The sequence below is a fragment of the Cygnus atratus genome, chromosome 6 (genome assembly GCF_013377495.2).
Source record: "Cygnus atratus isolate AKBS03 ecotype Queensland, Australia chromosome 6, CAtr_DNAZoo_HiC_assembly, whole genome shotgun sequence".
Lineage (NCBI taxonomy): Eukaryota > Metazoa > Chordata > Aves > Anseriformes > Anatidae > Cygnus > Cygnus atratus.
The window spans coordinates 39208568-39223907 of record NC_066367.1 but is presented as its reverse complement, the minus strand read 5'-3'; the positions used below and the strand labels follow the sequence as shown (position 1 = coordinate 39223907).

The window sequence follows — 15340 nt, the reverse complement described above, 5'->3', positions numbered from 1 at the left end:
TTCCTCTCCACAGGTTCCTATAACATATGGGAAATACTCCCCACCACAACCCCGACGCGTTCTCCCTTCCCAAAGCCCCTTCATTACAGACATTCCTTGTCTTGCATGAACCAGGCTGACTTGTTTAGGTAGCACTCATTCACGCTGCATGACGCCAGCCCAAACGCTCTGCTCTTGCTTCCAGCAAGGACCTAATTTGTATAGATCTCTAGTAAACCTTTATAGCCCCTTCTGCTCAATTTAAACCAAGCTATTAGGAATCAATACCTATTCGGTGTCATTACTTGCTAAATAATCAGTGGGACTCAGAGGAAATATAAAAATAATTAATGACTAATAAGTCCGCTTACGCTTAACTAAGAAAATGTAAGTGAAATGTTCTCGGATGCAAAAAAGAAACAAAACATCACAAAAAGCCAAAGGAAGTATAATGTTGAAAAGCAAACCTCTCAGGAAAGAAGCAGGTTATATTAACAGACCGGCTGATGCGCTTCAAGTGGAACAAATTGAGTGGCTGCAGAATTGCATTACACCTGCATTTTTTCCAATGGTCATGCCCTGTAAATTGGTATACAAGGACACAGTTTCAAAATTGGCTAAATGTACCGTTTCTGCGTAACAAGCCATTTATTCATGATGATAAAGATGAAAACTATTCACTGAAATGAAGTACAAAGTTGCAGAACTGGAAATCATTTTCTTTATGTAAGAATAACCCTTAGAAAACTTAATCCAAATGAGGCTTTTGCTGTCTTTTGCTGCCCTGAAAAGCCTAAGAGAAAACATTTCACTGAATTGATATTCCAGAGCATTCAAATGGAGAGCAATGGACCAGAGAAGCCAGTCCAAGCATGTTAGGCTGTAGTTCAGATCTGAAAACCTGTGCTGCATCGCACAGCAGCCAGCTCGCTATCTGCAGTGCCTCCTTTAAATGACAAAGCTAAGAACCAAGTCTACCTGCAAACTCCACAGCTGGCAATGCTTTTATTTGATGACGTTTGCTTTTTTACTACCAACATTGTACTTGGAATTGTATTATGTTTCACAGGGGTAAACACAGCCAAGTGCTAAATTAAGTCTGCAAAAGCAGGATGCTTGGGGCACGTTACAGAGAAGCACTGAGAACCCTTGCAAGTCATTTTGGAAAAACACCACTTTCTGCATCACTGTGGCTCAACCGGTGCCTGGGAGGATGCTTGTCTGCAGCATGCTCTGCTGCCTTTTCCTCTTCCCCACCGTCGCTGTGCTGGCGTCAGAGGAGCCGTTCACCTCCTCCAGCTGCCCAGGGTGACAGCTGAACGCCAGGCAGCTCTGGCTGTGCTTTCCACGCTGCTTATAACACAGCTCAGAAAATAGCATGTGATGTACGCTTCCAAAATCCAGAGAATTCCGCTTTATGCCTCTATCAAAAGCAGACATTAATTGGTAACAAATGCATTTTCTAATTAGCCAAAACATTAATGAAGTTGGCTGGGGAACTCCTTGATGTCTTATTTATACTGCCAGAACAACACGCATAACTCACCAAAAAGTGAAACAACCAAAAAATGCGCTAACTCAAAAAGCAAAGCTAAAAAAACACAATACCAACAAAATGCCTCCCTTTGAAAAGGTCTTGCATCAATTTGTAAGCAATTTAAGACAAATTGATGCCGTTGTTTCATACTCTCAGACACGGCATGGAATGAAGATTTTGAGTTTTCCCCCAGGAAACCACTGCCACGGGCGGGCGGCCTGTGGCTACTTCCCACACCCCACAAAGGGACCAGGCTCCTGTCATCCTTGCAACTACTGTGCCACTGCTCCATCACTGACCCACTGTTTGCTTTCTTCTGCTCTTTTTCTACATTAGTAACTTGCTATTTTGGTGACTCTCGAACATGAAATGCTCTTTGAAGAACATTATTATTTTTTGGACCATTACCTGTGATCGACTCCAGTGGCTGGGTGAGCTAACCAAGGCTCAGGGCTGAAGACGTGGCACTGGGAATACACTCACCTGCCAGAAGCCCCACTCAGGACACAAGGCAGAGCTTTTGCTCCTACAAGCAACGCTGGGGGCAAACCCGCTCCCAGAGCTGTGCAGCCTGCGGGCACACAGGAGGCACTGGGCTGGCCCAGCTGTCCTCAGCCCTCCCGCAGCCTCAGCGCCTCCTCTCCTGCGTGTGCAAAAAACGTTTGTGTGCATGTACACAGACAAGTGTAATTTTTATGTGAACAGCTTAGAAACAGTGGATAATGCTATGAAGAGAAGTATTGTGCAATGCAATTGCTTCTATTCAATATGATGTGTTGTTTTTGCTTTTTTTTCAGGGAAGCTCAGTAAGCAAGGACTATTAATATGATTTGGGTCTTCAATATCAGTGTCTGCAAAATTAACAGAAAGAACAGAGTAAAGGTATTTTTTGATGCAGCAGCAGCCGTACTGCTGCTATCTGCATAAGGCCTGCACAAGGCACCTCAGAAGACATTCATGCATTTGGAGTCAAGGAACAGGTTTTTTTTGCTTACGAGGACCTACATTTACGTTTGCCTCGGGCAGAATTACTGCCTAGCCCACAGCCACGCCTGACTGACCAGGAGGATTTCCATCCCTGGCGCACGATGCGTGCAGCCCTACAGCTGCAGTGACTGGAAGATGAGGTCGAGCAAAGAACCCAGAGAGCCCCTTTGGTAATTGTGATGCTAGCAGAGTTGTGATATTTTTTGTACTTGCTTCCTTTTTTCTTCCCCCATTATTTTTACTCTGAGCAGGCTCAGGGCCCAGGCAGGCAGGCTCAGGGCGAGGTGGCACCATTCATCCCATGAAGCTCTCCCCAACGGCTCCATCCCTGTGCCAGCACAGACTGGAGCCAGCACGTGGTGCGTGAGGGCAGCGTGCACCTCTCCCTTCGGCACCGTGACGCCACAGGTCGAATGAACTTATTTTGGAGTGACTGCACTCGCAGCTCTGGCAGTCCTTTAGCACTAAAATGCTAAATCGGTAAGGGAAGAGTGAAAATGTTTATCAAGAGCTCTTACTTGCTAAATTGATACAGCCATTATCAACCTAATTATACAATTACACTTGAAAGGAGGATTGCACATCATCTGCTGAGTAAATCTCGGTAAAACACAAGCACTTATCTTGTAATCCCAAATTAAAACTTTAAAATACTATATTTAAATTCTCTATAATGCCTTAAATAAAGTGCATGAAAAATAATGTAACTTTGCATTTTAGCCTTAATAGACTAGCTAGTATTTGGGAATTGAATACTAACTGATTATTAAGACGATAAGTGGTTTAGCAATGCAGTGAGTACACAGAGAAACCAAACTATTATGTGCATTATCTTTTTCAGCTGACTGTGCAAATGCAGGCCTATTCTGAGCATATAATTATTTCCGTTCAATGATTAGATACAGTATTTTAATGCATAAATTGACATAACTGCCTACATTTAGAAATACGCAGGCTGAGTGGAATGAGATATGCTGGAACAGCTAGAAAAAGAAGTGAATAATGCTGCTAGGAATACTATGGCAGGTAACTGGAGCAAGCTGAGGAGGCACGTATGTGCAAATCTATTTGGGTATACACCTAAATATTTAGGTGTCTTGGAAACAATAAAATAAGATGTACATTTTGCATATGAGGAAGAAAGATGTTGGTAGTAGCAAAGAACTATCCAGAGTGTAACCTTGCACCCTTGACTTACATCAGTTACTGATGTAAGTACTGATACTTTAATGCAAAACACTGAAAATAACAGACAACTGACTACTAAATATACTAACAGTGATGTGTTAGTATTAAGCTAGTAGTTTCTTCATTAGAGATGCCAAGGAGAAGTTGATATGGAGGGACAGTGTGAGAACTGGTGAAAACAGATGAATACGCAGCACCTTGCTTCGCCGCTTGGTGCTACGTTTGGGCACATTCTGCCTTCCTGGCACGAGGTCAGCCATCCTGCTTTTTGGGTACTTTGTATTCCAAAGGAGGCAGGAAAGAGCATTTTTTGCATTCAGAAAACTGCACGGATTTGTACTGATTTAGGAGGAAAGTCTCCTCTGCAGGCTCAATCACCCGGCACCATTTTAACCTCATCATAAAAGAAGCGGGTCTCAGAGTACCGCTGACAGCGATTTGAACGTGGGCCATATGTACGCAGCAGCTCCACTGTTTTTCAGAACAACTTAATCTATTTTCTTCTTCTCTAAGAAAGGGATTTCCTTTAATCCCATTTGAAGTGTATCTAGTATTTCTGAGATTTTTTTTTTAAACTCTCCTGAATTGAGCTCTTACAGTTTTAGGCTGTAATCACTCTGCAGACTCATAGTTAGGCTCCTGCCAAGTAAAATTCAAAGCTCCTTGTCAAATGCAGTATTTCCACTAAAACAAAAAGTGCTCCTTACTACGGCTATATTTTGGGACCTTTCAACCCGATGCCAGCTTCACTGAGCAGAGCTTTCACAACCCTGAGAGCAGTCACTGCCCGCTGCCAAGCCGGCAGTGCCAGGACAAGTGCGCTGCTCCCCCCAGCACTGAGGCCCCATCTCACTCCCTGCTACCTGCTTTCTGAGCCTCTGTCAGCATCGCCCTGCCTGTCCTTACAGCTCCCCGCCCCATTGCTTTCTTCAAGGAAGACATCTCTCTTGCCTTTTAGAACCAATGTATAAGAGCACGAAAAAAAAAGAATTTCCTTCCCTAAGCACACGATGCATCTGTCCTTGCACATATATAAAAATGCACCATGTGACAAATTCAGCCTATTTTTTCAGCCCAAGATATTTTGGACAAAATTTAACCCATAAGGTTTTTCAATTTATTTTTTTTTTTCTTAAATCTGTGTTGGTTATGTTAATAATTCTGGCTCCTACTCCTAACTCACCTTAGCATGAGGCATGAATGAGCAGGCAACACACAGGATGGCCAAATTGAAGGGTAGCAGAAATAGAAGATTTTATTCTTATCCCCTCACAGCTTCTACAAAGATAAGGGAAGGTAGCAGTTTTAAATATCCGTAAGACCACAAAAAAATTCAGATGGGCTCTTCTGTAGTGGAGTTAGCTTTATTTTTAGTAGTAGACAGCCTCCAGAAAGCAATTCATAACTTGATTAATCAAGACTTTTACCTCCAACTATAATTACCAGGTGTGCACCCTCATTATGCTGAGAGATATATTTAACACAATGCCACTGTGAGCAACCATTGGTTCCTCTTTCTCCTAGTACATAATCTGTAAATTCAAATGAACCAGGTCCCAGAGGAGAGCTGGGGAGATGAGTGTGTGCTGATAGATAATAGCTTCAGAGACCTAATTACTAAAATGCAACTTGCTTTGTTCTCTACCAGAATTATCGGGAGATCTGTATATTTCAGATTAATAACCTAAAGGAAACACATGTTGGACAAAAGGATAAAAAAGAAGTTCAACAATATTGTGAACAATTTCTGACATTTTGCAATTACCTATAAAAAAAATCTATTTCTTATGTTTTTTAATTAAAATGTTATCTTTTTTTTTAATTTCATAAAATACACTTCTTCTTTATTTGCTTCTTAATCCTGAAAAACATGATCATATTTTGAGAATTTATAAATTATATTCTTAAATAACTTTAAAAATATCTGAAAATATGAAGGACAGAAATACTGAAATTCCTTCCAGTCACTCAAATAGCAGTAGTCATTAAGCTTTGAATTAAACAAATCTTGTCCTGCCAGCATCACCGTATGACTGACCTAATTTCACTCTTCTCTTCTAATAAAATTTTGTAGGTTCTCTGTTTGAATTTTTTATCGAAATCTTGTGCAAATATGCAAATGCACAACTGTGCAAAGAAGAGAGAGGACATTGAGCAGCACCAAATTTCTGCTGCTTTGTGCTCACTTCAGATGCACATGGCAATTTTCTTCATAGAAAGATAAGTTTTAGTTTAACAATAAATACAGAAAGTGTATGGGTATTTCGCACTAACTTTTGTAAAAAAAAGAAAGTTTCATTAAAAATTGTTGTGAGAAAAAACAAGTATTTTTGTCCTGGATTGGCTCTACTGTTGTACCTACACCTGACGATTCCAAGCAGTGCAGAACGCAGTCCTGAGCAGCTCGCCACAGCTGAGCTCATGCATTTGGAGGGGGGATGCCTGTCCCACAGGATGCTTATCAGCAAGGAACATGCAAAAATACCGAGGAGGTTAAAAAGTAAAGTTCATCAGGTGGAATGGGGAGGACCTGGCGATCAGGGAAGTAATGGCGATCGGGAGGGAACCACCAGGACAGCCAACGCACCGCACAACTCGGCAGGTGGGATAATCTCCCAGCCTGGCTCGGAGGGGAGATGAAGCGGGGTGATATGGTGATACTTTATGGGCTTGTGAAGGTCTCCTTGGTGACTGGGCCAGGGCTCTTCAAGGGATGGCCTGGCACAGTCCTAACACCACGCTGAAATCACCAGTTTCTGTAGGCACCTACATGTGCTGAGAACAGACCTGCCTCCCTCCCTCCTCAGGCAGCACGACCCATGTGTACTTCAAGGCTGGCCAGATAAGCCCCTTTGCTTTGTCTAATTGAGGCCTTATTTTTATCACCAGTAGCCGTATTCAGCAGCGAATGAAAGTGTTCTCTCTGCAGTACGCACACTTTCCAGCCCACGTCAGGATTTAGCCAGTTTCTTCAGGGTTTCAGCAGGCCAACTGAAGAAGAAATAGTGAACAACTGAAACAGGACCGAAAGCCGACAGTCACCCTGCCTTGGTGATGGACCAGGAGTCATGAACATCTCCTACCCACCATGACATACAACTGCCCAAACTCCTCCCTCGGACACGTGGGGCTGAAGAAAGGCACCTCAGGGCAGCACCGCCGCAAGCAGAGGGCAGGAGGCCGCAGGCCTGCTCGAAGGAGGGGGAAACAAGCTCGGCCTGGGCTGAACTCAATCTCCAAGCATCCTGGGGTGCAGAGGCAATGTTCCCTTCCCACACAGTCCCACACCCCCAGCTGAAATGCTGCGGGCTGCTTTTAATTTTCCATCTTATTAGTTTCACATCTTTTCCCATGGAAACTGCATTTTCAGAGCCACCTCAGCACCCTACTGGCATAAAAAAAAGGGCAAAGAAGCCCAGCCCTGTGCCAACCCTGGGGAAATGTTGATGGGGGAATTGACAGAGAAATGTCTTCCTCAGGTGGAGGGAGGAAAACGATGCCTCCTCCAGCGGCATCCCTTCCCGCAGACATTACTGCGGAAAGCGGTATTTGCAATGCCTGCTGTCCCCCTAGATGACAGGCTGCTGAAAAATGGTTCGTTAAAGATAGCCTTGCATTTATAGCTGTGCTTAGAAGCCTAAATTAAAATGGCCTACAGCAAGAACTGATCTTTTCAATGGGAAAAGGGATGTCTTTTCACTTCCAAAACCAGCTGATGAAATTCAGGCTGGGAAGCCTAATATTGGACATCCAAGTTAAAAAATGGTGCTGACAAGTCTCCCCTGCTGCTTGCTGAAACCTACGAAATTGTAAAGGTAGCTGCAAAACTGGCTGTCCAAAGCCACTGCAGAAGCTCCTCTCTAACATAATAGAAAATAATCTGTTAGCCCTGTCTAAGACACGAGTTCTAATCGGGAAACTTCAAAATGCACATTCATTTGACCTCTTACATGGCAGGCGCTCTTCTAGACAGAGCTTCACAATGGCTTCTGTCACCAAAGGTGTCTGCATCTTTCCAAACTTTCAAATTGGGCATTTTCTACCAGCTGAACAGCAGGATAGCAGTGAGTTCAGAAGATGACACATCGATATTTACCCCACTCCCAAACCCGGAGAGCATCCCCTCGGCTCCAGGACAAAAGACAGCCTCACTGAACCGTGCCCGCTCCAGCAGCCCTGTGCAGGCAGCTCCAGGTGGGCACCAGCAGCAGAAAGGATTATGGGCTTGACTTGTATCACCCGGCACATTCCTCATATCCACTTCCAAAACTAAATCCCCTATTTAAACTACTTAAATCTACAGAGGGATGGCTTTGAGGGACAATTCATATGGCATTCTGCAATGTGCACGCTCTGATAGACGGAAATAGGTATTTCTTATCGTCATTCCATGTAGCCCTTCCGTAACAATATATTCTGAAAATCAAATTTATATCTTCGCTTTCGACTGTCCCACATTTTTAAGCCCTCAAAGTGAGGTAATTCAGCCACCTGGCTTACAGAGTTCAGAAATCATATTTCTGGCAGTTTATATACTGCAGCTTATATACCACTTTTCATAGCATTGAAAAGCGTTTATTTTTTCAGCAGGCAATGCTTCACTGTTGTACCTTGACCCAAACAAAACAGTACGAAGCATCTGTGAATTTACTTGTCATCTGACTTTCTCAGCTGCCTGCATTTGCCCGCAGAACCTACTAACCACTAAAATACCATTTTTCCCCTAACTCATTTGTTTTCTACAAATGTTGCATTATCCTCCAGAAAATATTTGATAAAGTTATATTTCCAAACAAGTAGTTAAAACCTTGGATATGATCTGTGCACCCCAAAACACTGCAGGTCTCATTCCTGGCAGTGCTGATGGCCAAAGGGTGGCACAAAGTGCCTGAGCACACATTGAAAGACACAGTGCTCTCTTACTGGAGGTGGTACTATAAAGACAGCAACAAACACATCCACTTTCCTGAGCTGTATTTCCTTTAAATTGGTTGGTTCCAATTTATTGCATTCTGCTGGAGCTTTGACACATCAAATCATCAAAAGAGCAGAACAGGAAAAATCTTTTGCAGATGTGCTAGAGAAATAGTCAAGCCTGTCAAATGTAGGCTTAAATCAGACATTTTTCCATGTCCTTTTTATTTTAATTTCTACAGCCAAACCTAACCTTTTGCTCAGCACTAAATTATTCACTCAACTCAGAATACCTCAGTAGAAGCTCTCTGGAAACAACATATTAAAAAAATCATGTCCTACTGGGGAAGTCCTGCTGTAATCACATGGACCCTTGCTTAGAAGATCCCGAAACCAAAAGAAAAGAAATGGAAGAGAGGAGAAAAGAAAAACAAAAAGCAAAAAACTGTTCCAATCAGGGATATTTAGTCTTGTATTTGGGAAACTGAAAATTAAAATATGGAAAATTTTGATGTATTTCTTAGTTGAAATCTGAACACATTAAAAAAAAAAGAAAGAAAAGAAACTACACATCAGCAATTTCACCTTGCACTCTTCTGGAAACTGGAATTTTTAAATTTCTCTACCATGAATATCACTATTCTAGTCACATTTATATCTATTTTCATAAAATCTCATTTAAAATGTATTGTATTTTAAATAGCCCTTAGTACGGTATTTCTGGAGCTTCAGCTTACCTAAATGCTTTAAAGCAGCTAACTCCTAATCAGCCTAGGAAAACCTACTGCCAGGGCAGACCATAAAAGCACGTAGTGCCAGTCCCCTGGATGCGATGGATTGTCAGCATTTGCCTGCCTTAGACTCATAAGAAAATGTACACTTTCAGGATAAATTATTAGAAAAGCATTTATGTAGAAATACAATGGGAATCTGGTATTATGAGACTGCACAAAACCAGAGCTTAATAAAGGATGACTGAATAAAAGCTAATCCCATGCGATAACATTTATGGTTTGAACTCTATTGCATTGTATATCGGGTTTGAATTCACTTCTACATCATCTTAGACATCCATTTCTCAGAGTTTTGTTTTTTTTTCTTTTTTCTTTTTTTTTTTTGCTTCCTCTTGCAGGAGGATAGAAACCAATTACATTAGTAGCAGCCCAGCCACATTTTCCATCACGTACTCTATTCTTTCAGCTTTAATTGGGTAGATACAAGTACCAATTATAAAGGGAGACGATCCTGCCTATTTTACGCACAGTTCCATTTCCCTAGTTAAGAAGATTCCATCAGTGCAGTTGCTTTTCACTCACGTTGTGTGAATCCTCTGCCTTTTGTTAAATTGGTGAAACCTGTAGTGCCCTTCCATGAGGTGTGGCACGGGGGCAGATGCCTGCTCAGTCAGCGCTGCAAATGATGACTAAACACCGGGAGCATTAAGAGCAGGTCTGTTCCTCCAGACCTGAGCTCCACTCATCCTCGTGGTGACTCAGAAGAAACAGACAGTGGAAGACAACAAAACCACAGAACCACAGAATGGTTTGGGTTGGAAGGGACCTTAAAGCTCCTCCAGTTCCAGCCCCCTGCCATGGGCAGGGACCTCCCGCTACACCAGGCTGCCCCCAGCCCCATCCAGCCTGGCCTTGAACTGAAACAGCAGAAGATGCAAATACTCAGAGGGGACTTCAGAAAAAACCTGCCTTACGATGCAGCTGCCTTTCCTACCTCCCTGCCAGATGGCAGGCAGCACCTACAAACACTTCCCCAAAACACTCAGTACCAACCCAAACCTCCATTTGATGGCAATCAGTTTGTTGTCACGCTTCCCATTGGTTTCATGCTTCCATCTTTTGCCTGCATACACATTTACACGTCTATCCTTAGTGCACATACAGGTGCAGATATTTATATCTTTTTTTACAGTATTTCCAATTCTTTGGCTTGATAAAGGTTTTCCAGGATAGGCTGAGAATATTTTATGAGCGCATGCTGTGACAGCCACAGGACACTTGTGATAGCCCGTTCAGAAACGAAGAGTTTTCAGACATCACAGCTGATGATTACATGTTGGCACCCGACGATTGACTGAGATGTCATGAAGCCCTGGAAAATCAAAGCACCAAAACAGCTTGTGGGAACAAGCAGGCTTACAGCCTGAATGAGCTGAGGTATAATAACAGTAAATTGTGCTGGAGATGAAACACGAAACTTATAGAGATAATAATATGGTCCGGGGTTTACTTCTTGGTGACAGTGAAAATGTAAACTGATTCTGTTGCTATAGAATTTTAATTGGAAGAAAGTTTAAACGTGGAAGAATGGGAAGATTATCCCAGAACACAAAATAAAATAAGAATAGCTTATATGATCTACGACTGCCCTCTATCACAAACATTTTAGATAATAGTATATACATATTATAAAAAATAAATAACTGACTTTTGTATATGAAGACTTTATATATTCTGGCTTTTAAACAGAAACAATTCAGTTTTTATTCACTGCACAATTTTGTGGTACTGGTAAAACTGTCTGGAGAGGAAAAAAAAATACCCAAATGGTTTTCCATTTTATAAATAAATCTTTAAAACAAAGATAATATTAGAGTATATTAATATTATTTTTTCATTTATTTCAGCCAAATCAAATTACATAAAACTATTTGTCTTGACTTATAGAAAAGAAAAAAAAAAGGTTTAGCTCAAAATGCTTGCTTCAGGAGGTTGGCTGTGACTGAAGGACTACAGAAATACAGGTGCAAATCAGTCTTTATAGAGAGCCAGCAATGAAGTTACACACTCTTTTTTTCCTGATCATGGCCATGGTTGAAGTTTTTGATTCTTGGATTTGTTCACAGAAGAAAAAGGGTTTATTTCAATTTCTAAGTTTGATTAGAAAAAAATGTTTCCAAGTCTAATTTTTCAAGTGATCAAAGGAATTTTCAATGAGGAAAGTATGAACATGAAAACTGCCATGTGAGAGTGTTCAAGGAAGTTGTTATTATTCTAAAGACTAAAGCTTATTTAAGAGTTTCATAAAGTAAGCTGATGCTTAAATACAAGATAAAAACAAGTGAAACTAAAATATGATGGCGTTTCACATATTCACTCTCTATACAAAGCGAAGCAATGGCTCTGCCCAGTGCAGGGAACCTGTGGGGAAGCAACTCTATACCAAGCTAAGAGGAGACATCCTTCTCAGAGAGAGACATCAGAGACTCAGAGACTGATGAAACCTTCACGTCCCACTTCACATTTAAGGGCTCCACTCCATTCAACTCACTCATTTGGAGGCCTTACTTATCTTTAGATAAAAACATCCGAGCTTTAATACATCAATGTTAGGTTATTTCATCAAAATACTTACCCACAATATAGCCCTTAACAAATGTTGGAAGATCAAATAGGAAGATCTATTTTATCACATATAATTGTATGTGTGATGTATGTGACTATAATTGTACATAACTTGCATGCTCTGGGTGTCGTACTAAGACAAATGAAAATCAGTTACACAAGGAAGAAAAATCTGTATATTTAAATGAAAAAAAGATCTGTATATTTAAATGTTTCTCCTCAGGACTGATATTTGATAATGGGGAAACAGCAAGACATGGTGAAAATTCTTCATGGCACTTTGATCCCTGCACAGGAGCCCTTTTGGAGTGCAGTGACCCAGAGCATCGCTGCTGTCCTTCCCATTAACATCTTCTGAAGGAACCTTCAGGGACCATAAGAGCAAAAGGACAATCTGGCCAAATGTGCTTCTTAGACTAGATAGGGGACAAAGAGCTTTCCTACTTGGTTTCAAACTGGTAAGATAAGAATCATGTTCTCAAAAGAAATCCTCACAATCTTCAGCAGGAGCGCGTTCTTAGCTAGTATTTTTACCTTGGGAACCGAATATAGGCTTTGACACATGGAAAGAACATTCCCTTGAATTTTGAAAATCCCTTGCTGTTATGTCACATCCAACTTTTGGTACGTATACATGTATACACTTACCTATATGCACCTCATATTGACATTTTCCTTTTTTTTGGATAACTTTACGTATCATTCATTATACAACAAGAAAGTAATTTCTTACCTGGAGATATTATATAGAAGAAATCTTTGAACTCATCCATCCAGACCTCTGCCAGTCGCCTGTTGTTCTTGTTGATGACGTGTCCCGTGCCACCAGGGAAGGTGTAAGGTGTTGCTTTACGGAAAACGTGGCCAACATGCGAGCAGGTGACAATCTCGAGGGAGCCACCACATTGCCAAATCTGAAATCAAAACATGCAGAAAACGTTGACTAAAACCAATCCAAAACACATCGAGTTTATAGCAGGAAGGACTCTGACAGGTTAGCAGTTATCTCCTGATTTATTTCCCCAGGTCACAGTTCGACAGGGAATTTCAAACAAAAGATTAAGGGCAATAGCTGGGGCACAATTCGTGATAGCAATGAAAGTGCACAGACTTTAGCTACAACGTGAAAGCTTTGGGGAATGGCACACTTGGTTACATGATCTAGGGGGTGGTGCCCCTGCCTATGGCAGGGGGGCTGGAACTAGATGACCTGTAAGGTTCCTTCCAGCCCAAGCCATTCTGTGATTCTATAAACATAAATATACACAAATCCCAGCCTTAGAAAGGTGTAATCCTGGAATGGATTGTTAAGTGTAGGGTACGGATGTTATCTGTGTACTTCAGTTTTCCAGGAAAACATAATACTTAAAGAAACAGAGCAGAACTTTTAATTGTGTATCTATTCACATACACATATTTTTAAGCAAAATTATGTTCATGGCCACCCAAGCAAAGACACAGCAGACCGTGGTTAATAACACACAAATAGAAAGCAGCAGAAAGAGAAGCGCAGGCACCCTTAACATCACAGATAGACAGGAGAATTTGATGGCTTCAAGTTGTGAGTTCTCCCTTTCCCCTGCTGGAGCCCAAACCCACATTCCGAGTAAGCTCAGTGCCTTCAGTATGACTGCCCAAATATAAGCAATCATTTAATCCTGGACTTCAACACCCTGCTGTTAAATGAAGTAACATATTTTTCTGGCAGCTCGCTAGAGTCTTGGTATGATACACATCAGCTGGTGCATTACCTGCAATCTGTTCTGCAATATCCCATCTTTCTAGGCTCTGGAAAGAACTAGGGAAGGAACTACAGAAGGCTGCAGGTCCAGCTTTGCAGGACTAGAGGCATAACACGGGCAGCTGGGTCTTGATGTGTACAACAGGGCCAAATGAAGATTTGCATTGGGTGCCAGCAGGGTTACAAAACCTTGTTGCTCTGCCAGATGACGTCGATTCCTTGAGATTCGCTCTGCACCAAGGTTTGTTGACATTTTTTGGCTACAACAAGGGTTATTACCAACTGCCCAGTTCACTATTTAGGCTCATCCCACCCTTCACTTTACTCTCCGCCTAAGCAGAGAGCAGAACTAAAATTTCCAATACCTCCTACTAATAAAAAGCAGAGTTTAAGGACCATTTGGTATCTTAAGAACGCTGGTACAGTCTTGTAATTAGAGCTCCTTGACACAGACATAACAGTTACCATAGTAACTTAATGCAGATTTTATTTAATTAGGGCTAGATCATTTTATATAATTTCATTAGTATGCTAAGTGATGTACTCCGCTGGGATAAGCAATGACAACATCAAAATATTCTTGTGTTTAACATCTTGTGTTTTGCAGCTCAGTGACAAGCAGTCAGTTCAGGTGAAACTTCAAGTTGATGGATGCCGAGGAACATACGGCCGCCCCAAAAAGGGAACACACATTAAAACCGAAATACACGCTGCTAATGTATCGACACAGCACCACGGCAGTCACCCACCAGGCAGGACAGGAACGAGCACAAACAATTGTGGGTGCGCTTTAACCCTCTGTCTCCGCCTGAGGATCGGCGTTCCCGCAGGTCCCCCCAACCGCCCTCCTCGGCAGGAAATTCCTCCCACGCTAACACTTTAAAACGTGTGTTCCTGTACACTTTTAAAGCATCTTTTTGGCTGCCCTTGGTACAATCTGCTATTTATTACAGTTGCCATAGGAATGCAGATAAACCTGCAAAGTGTTCAGAAGAGAAGGACTTCCATCTTTTCAATATTAAAAAGAAAAAAACTTTCCTGAATGCTCACTGGTAAAATGACCACTTTCCAAAAGTTCAGATATAGTGGCTGGAGACTGTGGGATTGCACAGATTCGTGCACAACATAGACGAGATTTACGATGGTATACATTTGATCACACTTCATTGCAAGTACGGTGAATACCAAAACTGTCCCTAACACTTTGATATCGAGGAGCTACTTGTGGACACGACCTCAGGTCAGTTATCCAGTTCCTGCCAGGAGTGTTTTACTGACCACAGATATTTTGGTACAAGACTGATGTATCGCATTTAAATTAAAAGAAAAAAAAGTTATAATTCCAATTTTCACACTAAACTATTCATAAACTGGTTATTGTCATGTCATCATTTTTAAGACGCCTTCCTCCTTGTATGAGTCTGAAAATTTAAACAGCCTTAAAAATACAACACCAAGGTTCTTTCCTCCCTTGGAAATTTCCAGCTCATGAGCTCTTGCCTCACAACTGCTGTCTCCATCACTGCATCCTCGCTGCAGGACCTCTCCTCTTGTACCCAGCTCACAATCTCCATCTTCTCCTGACTCGGGAGATAATTTCCAGAGTGCCCCTTGTTGAAATGTGTCAGAGAAGAG

The 15340-nt window shown here is 41.7% G+C and overlaps 1 protein-coding gene across 1 annotated transcript in view; it reads right to left on the bottom strand.

Annotated features, from left to right (window-relative positions):
- The window catches only part of GALNT13 (polypeptide N-acetylgalactosaminyltransferase 13), a 110952-nt gene that overhangs the window by 28699 nt on the left and 66913 nt on the right, over positions 1–15340 (bottom strand). The window contains exon 9 of the mRNA XM_035566076.2: positions 12698–12878. Within this exon, the coding sequence (XP_035421969.1) occupies positions 12698–12878 (181 nt within the window). The remainder of the gene's footprint in view (positions 1–12697; positions 12879–15340) is intronic.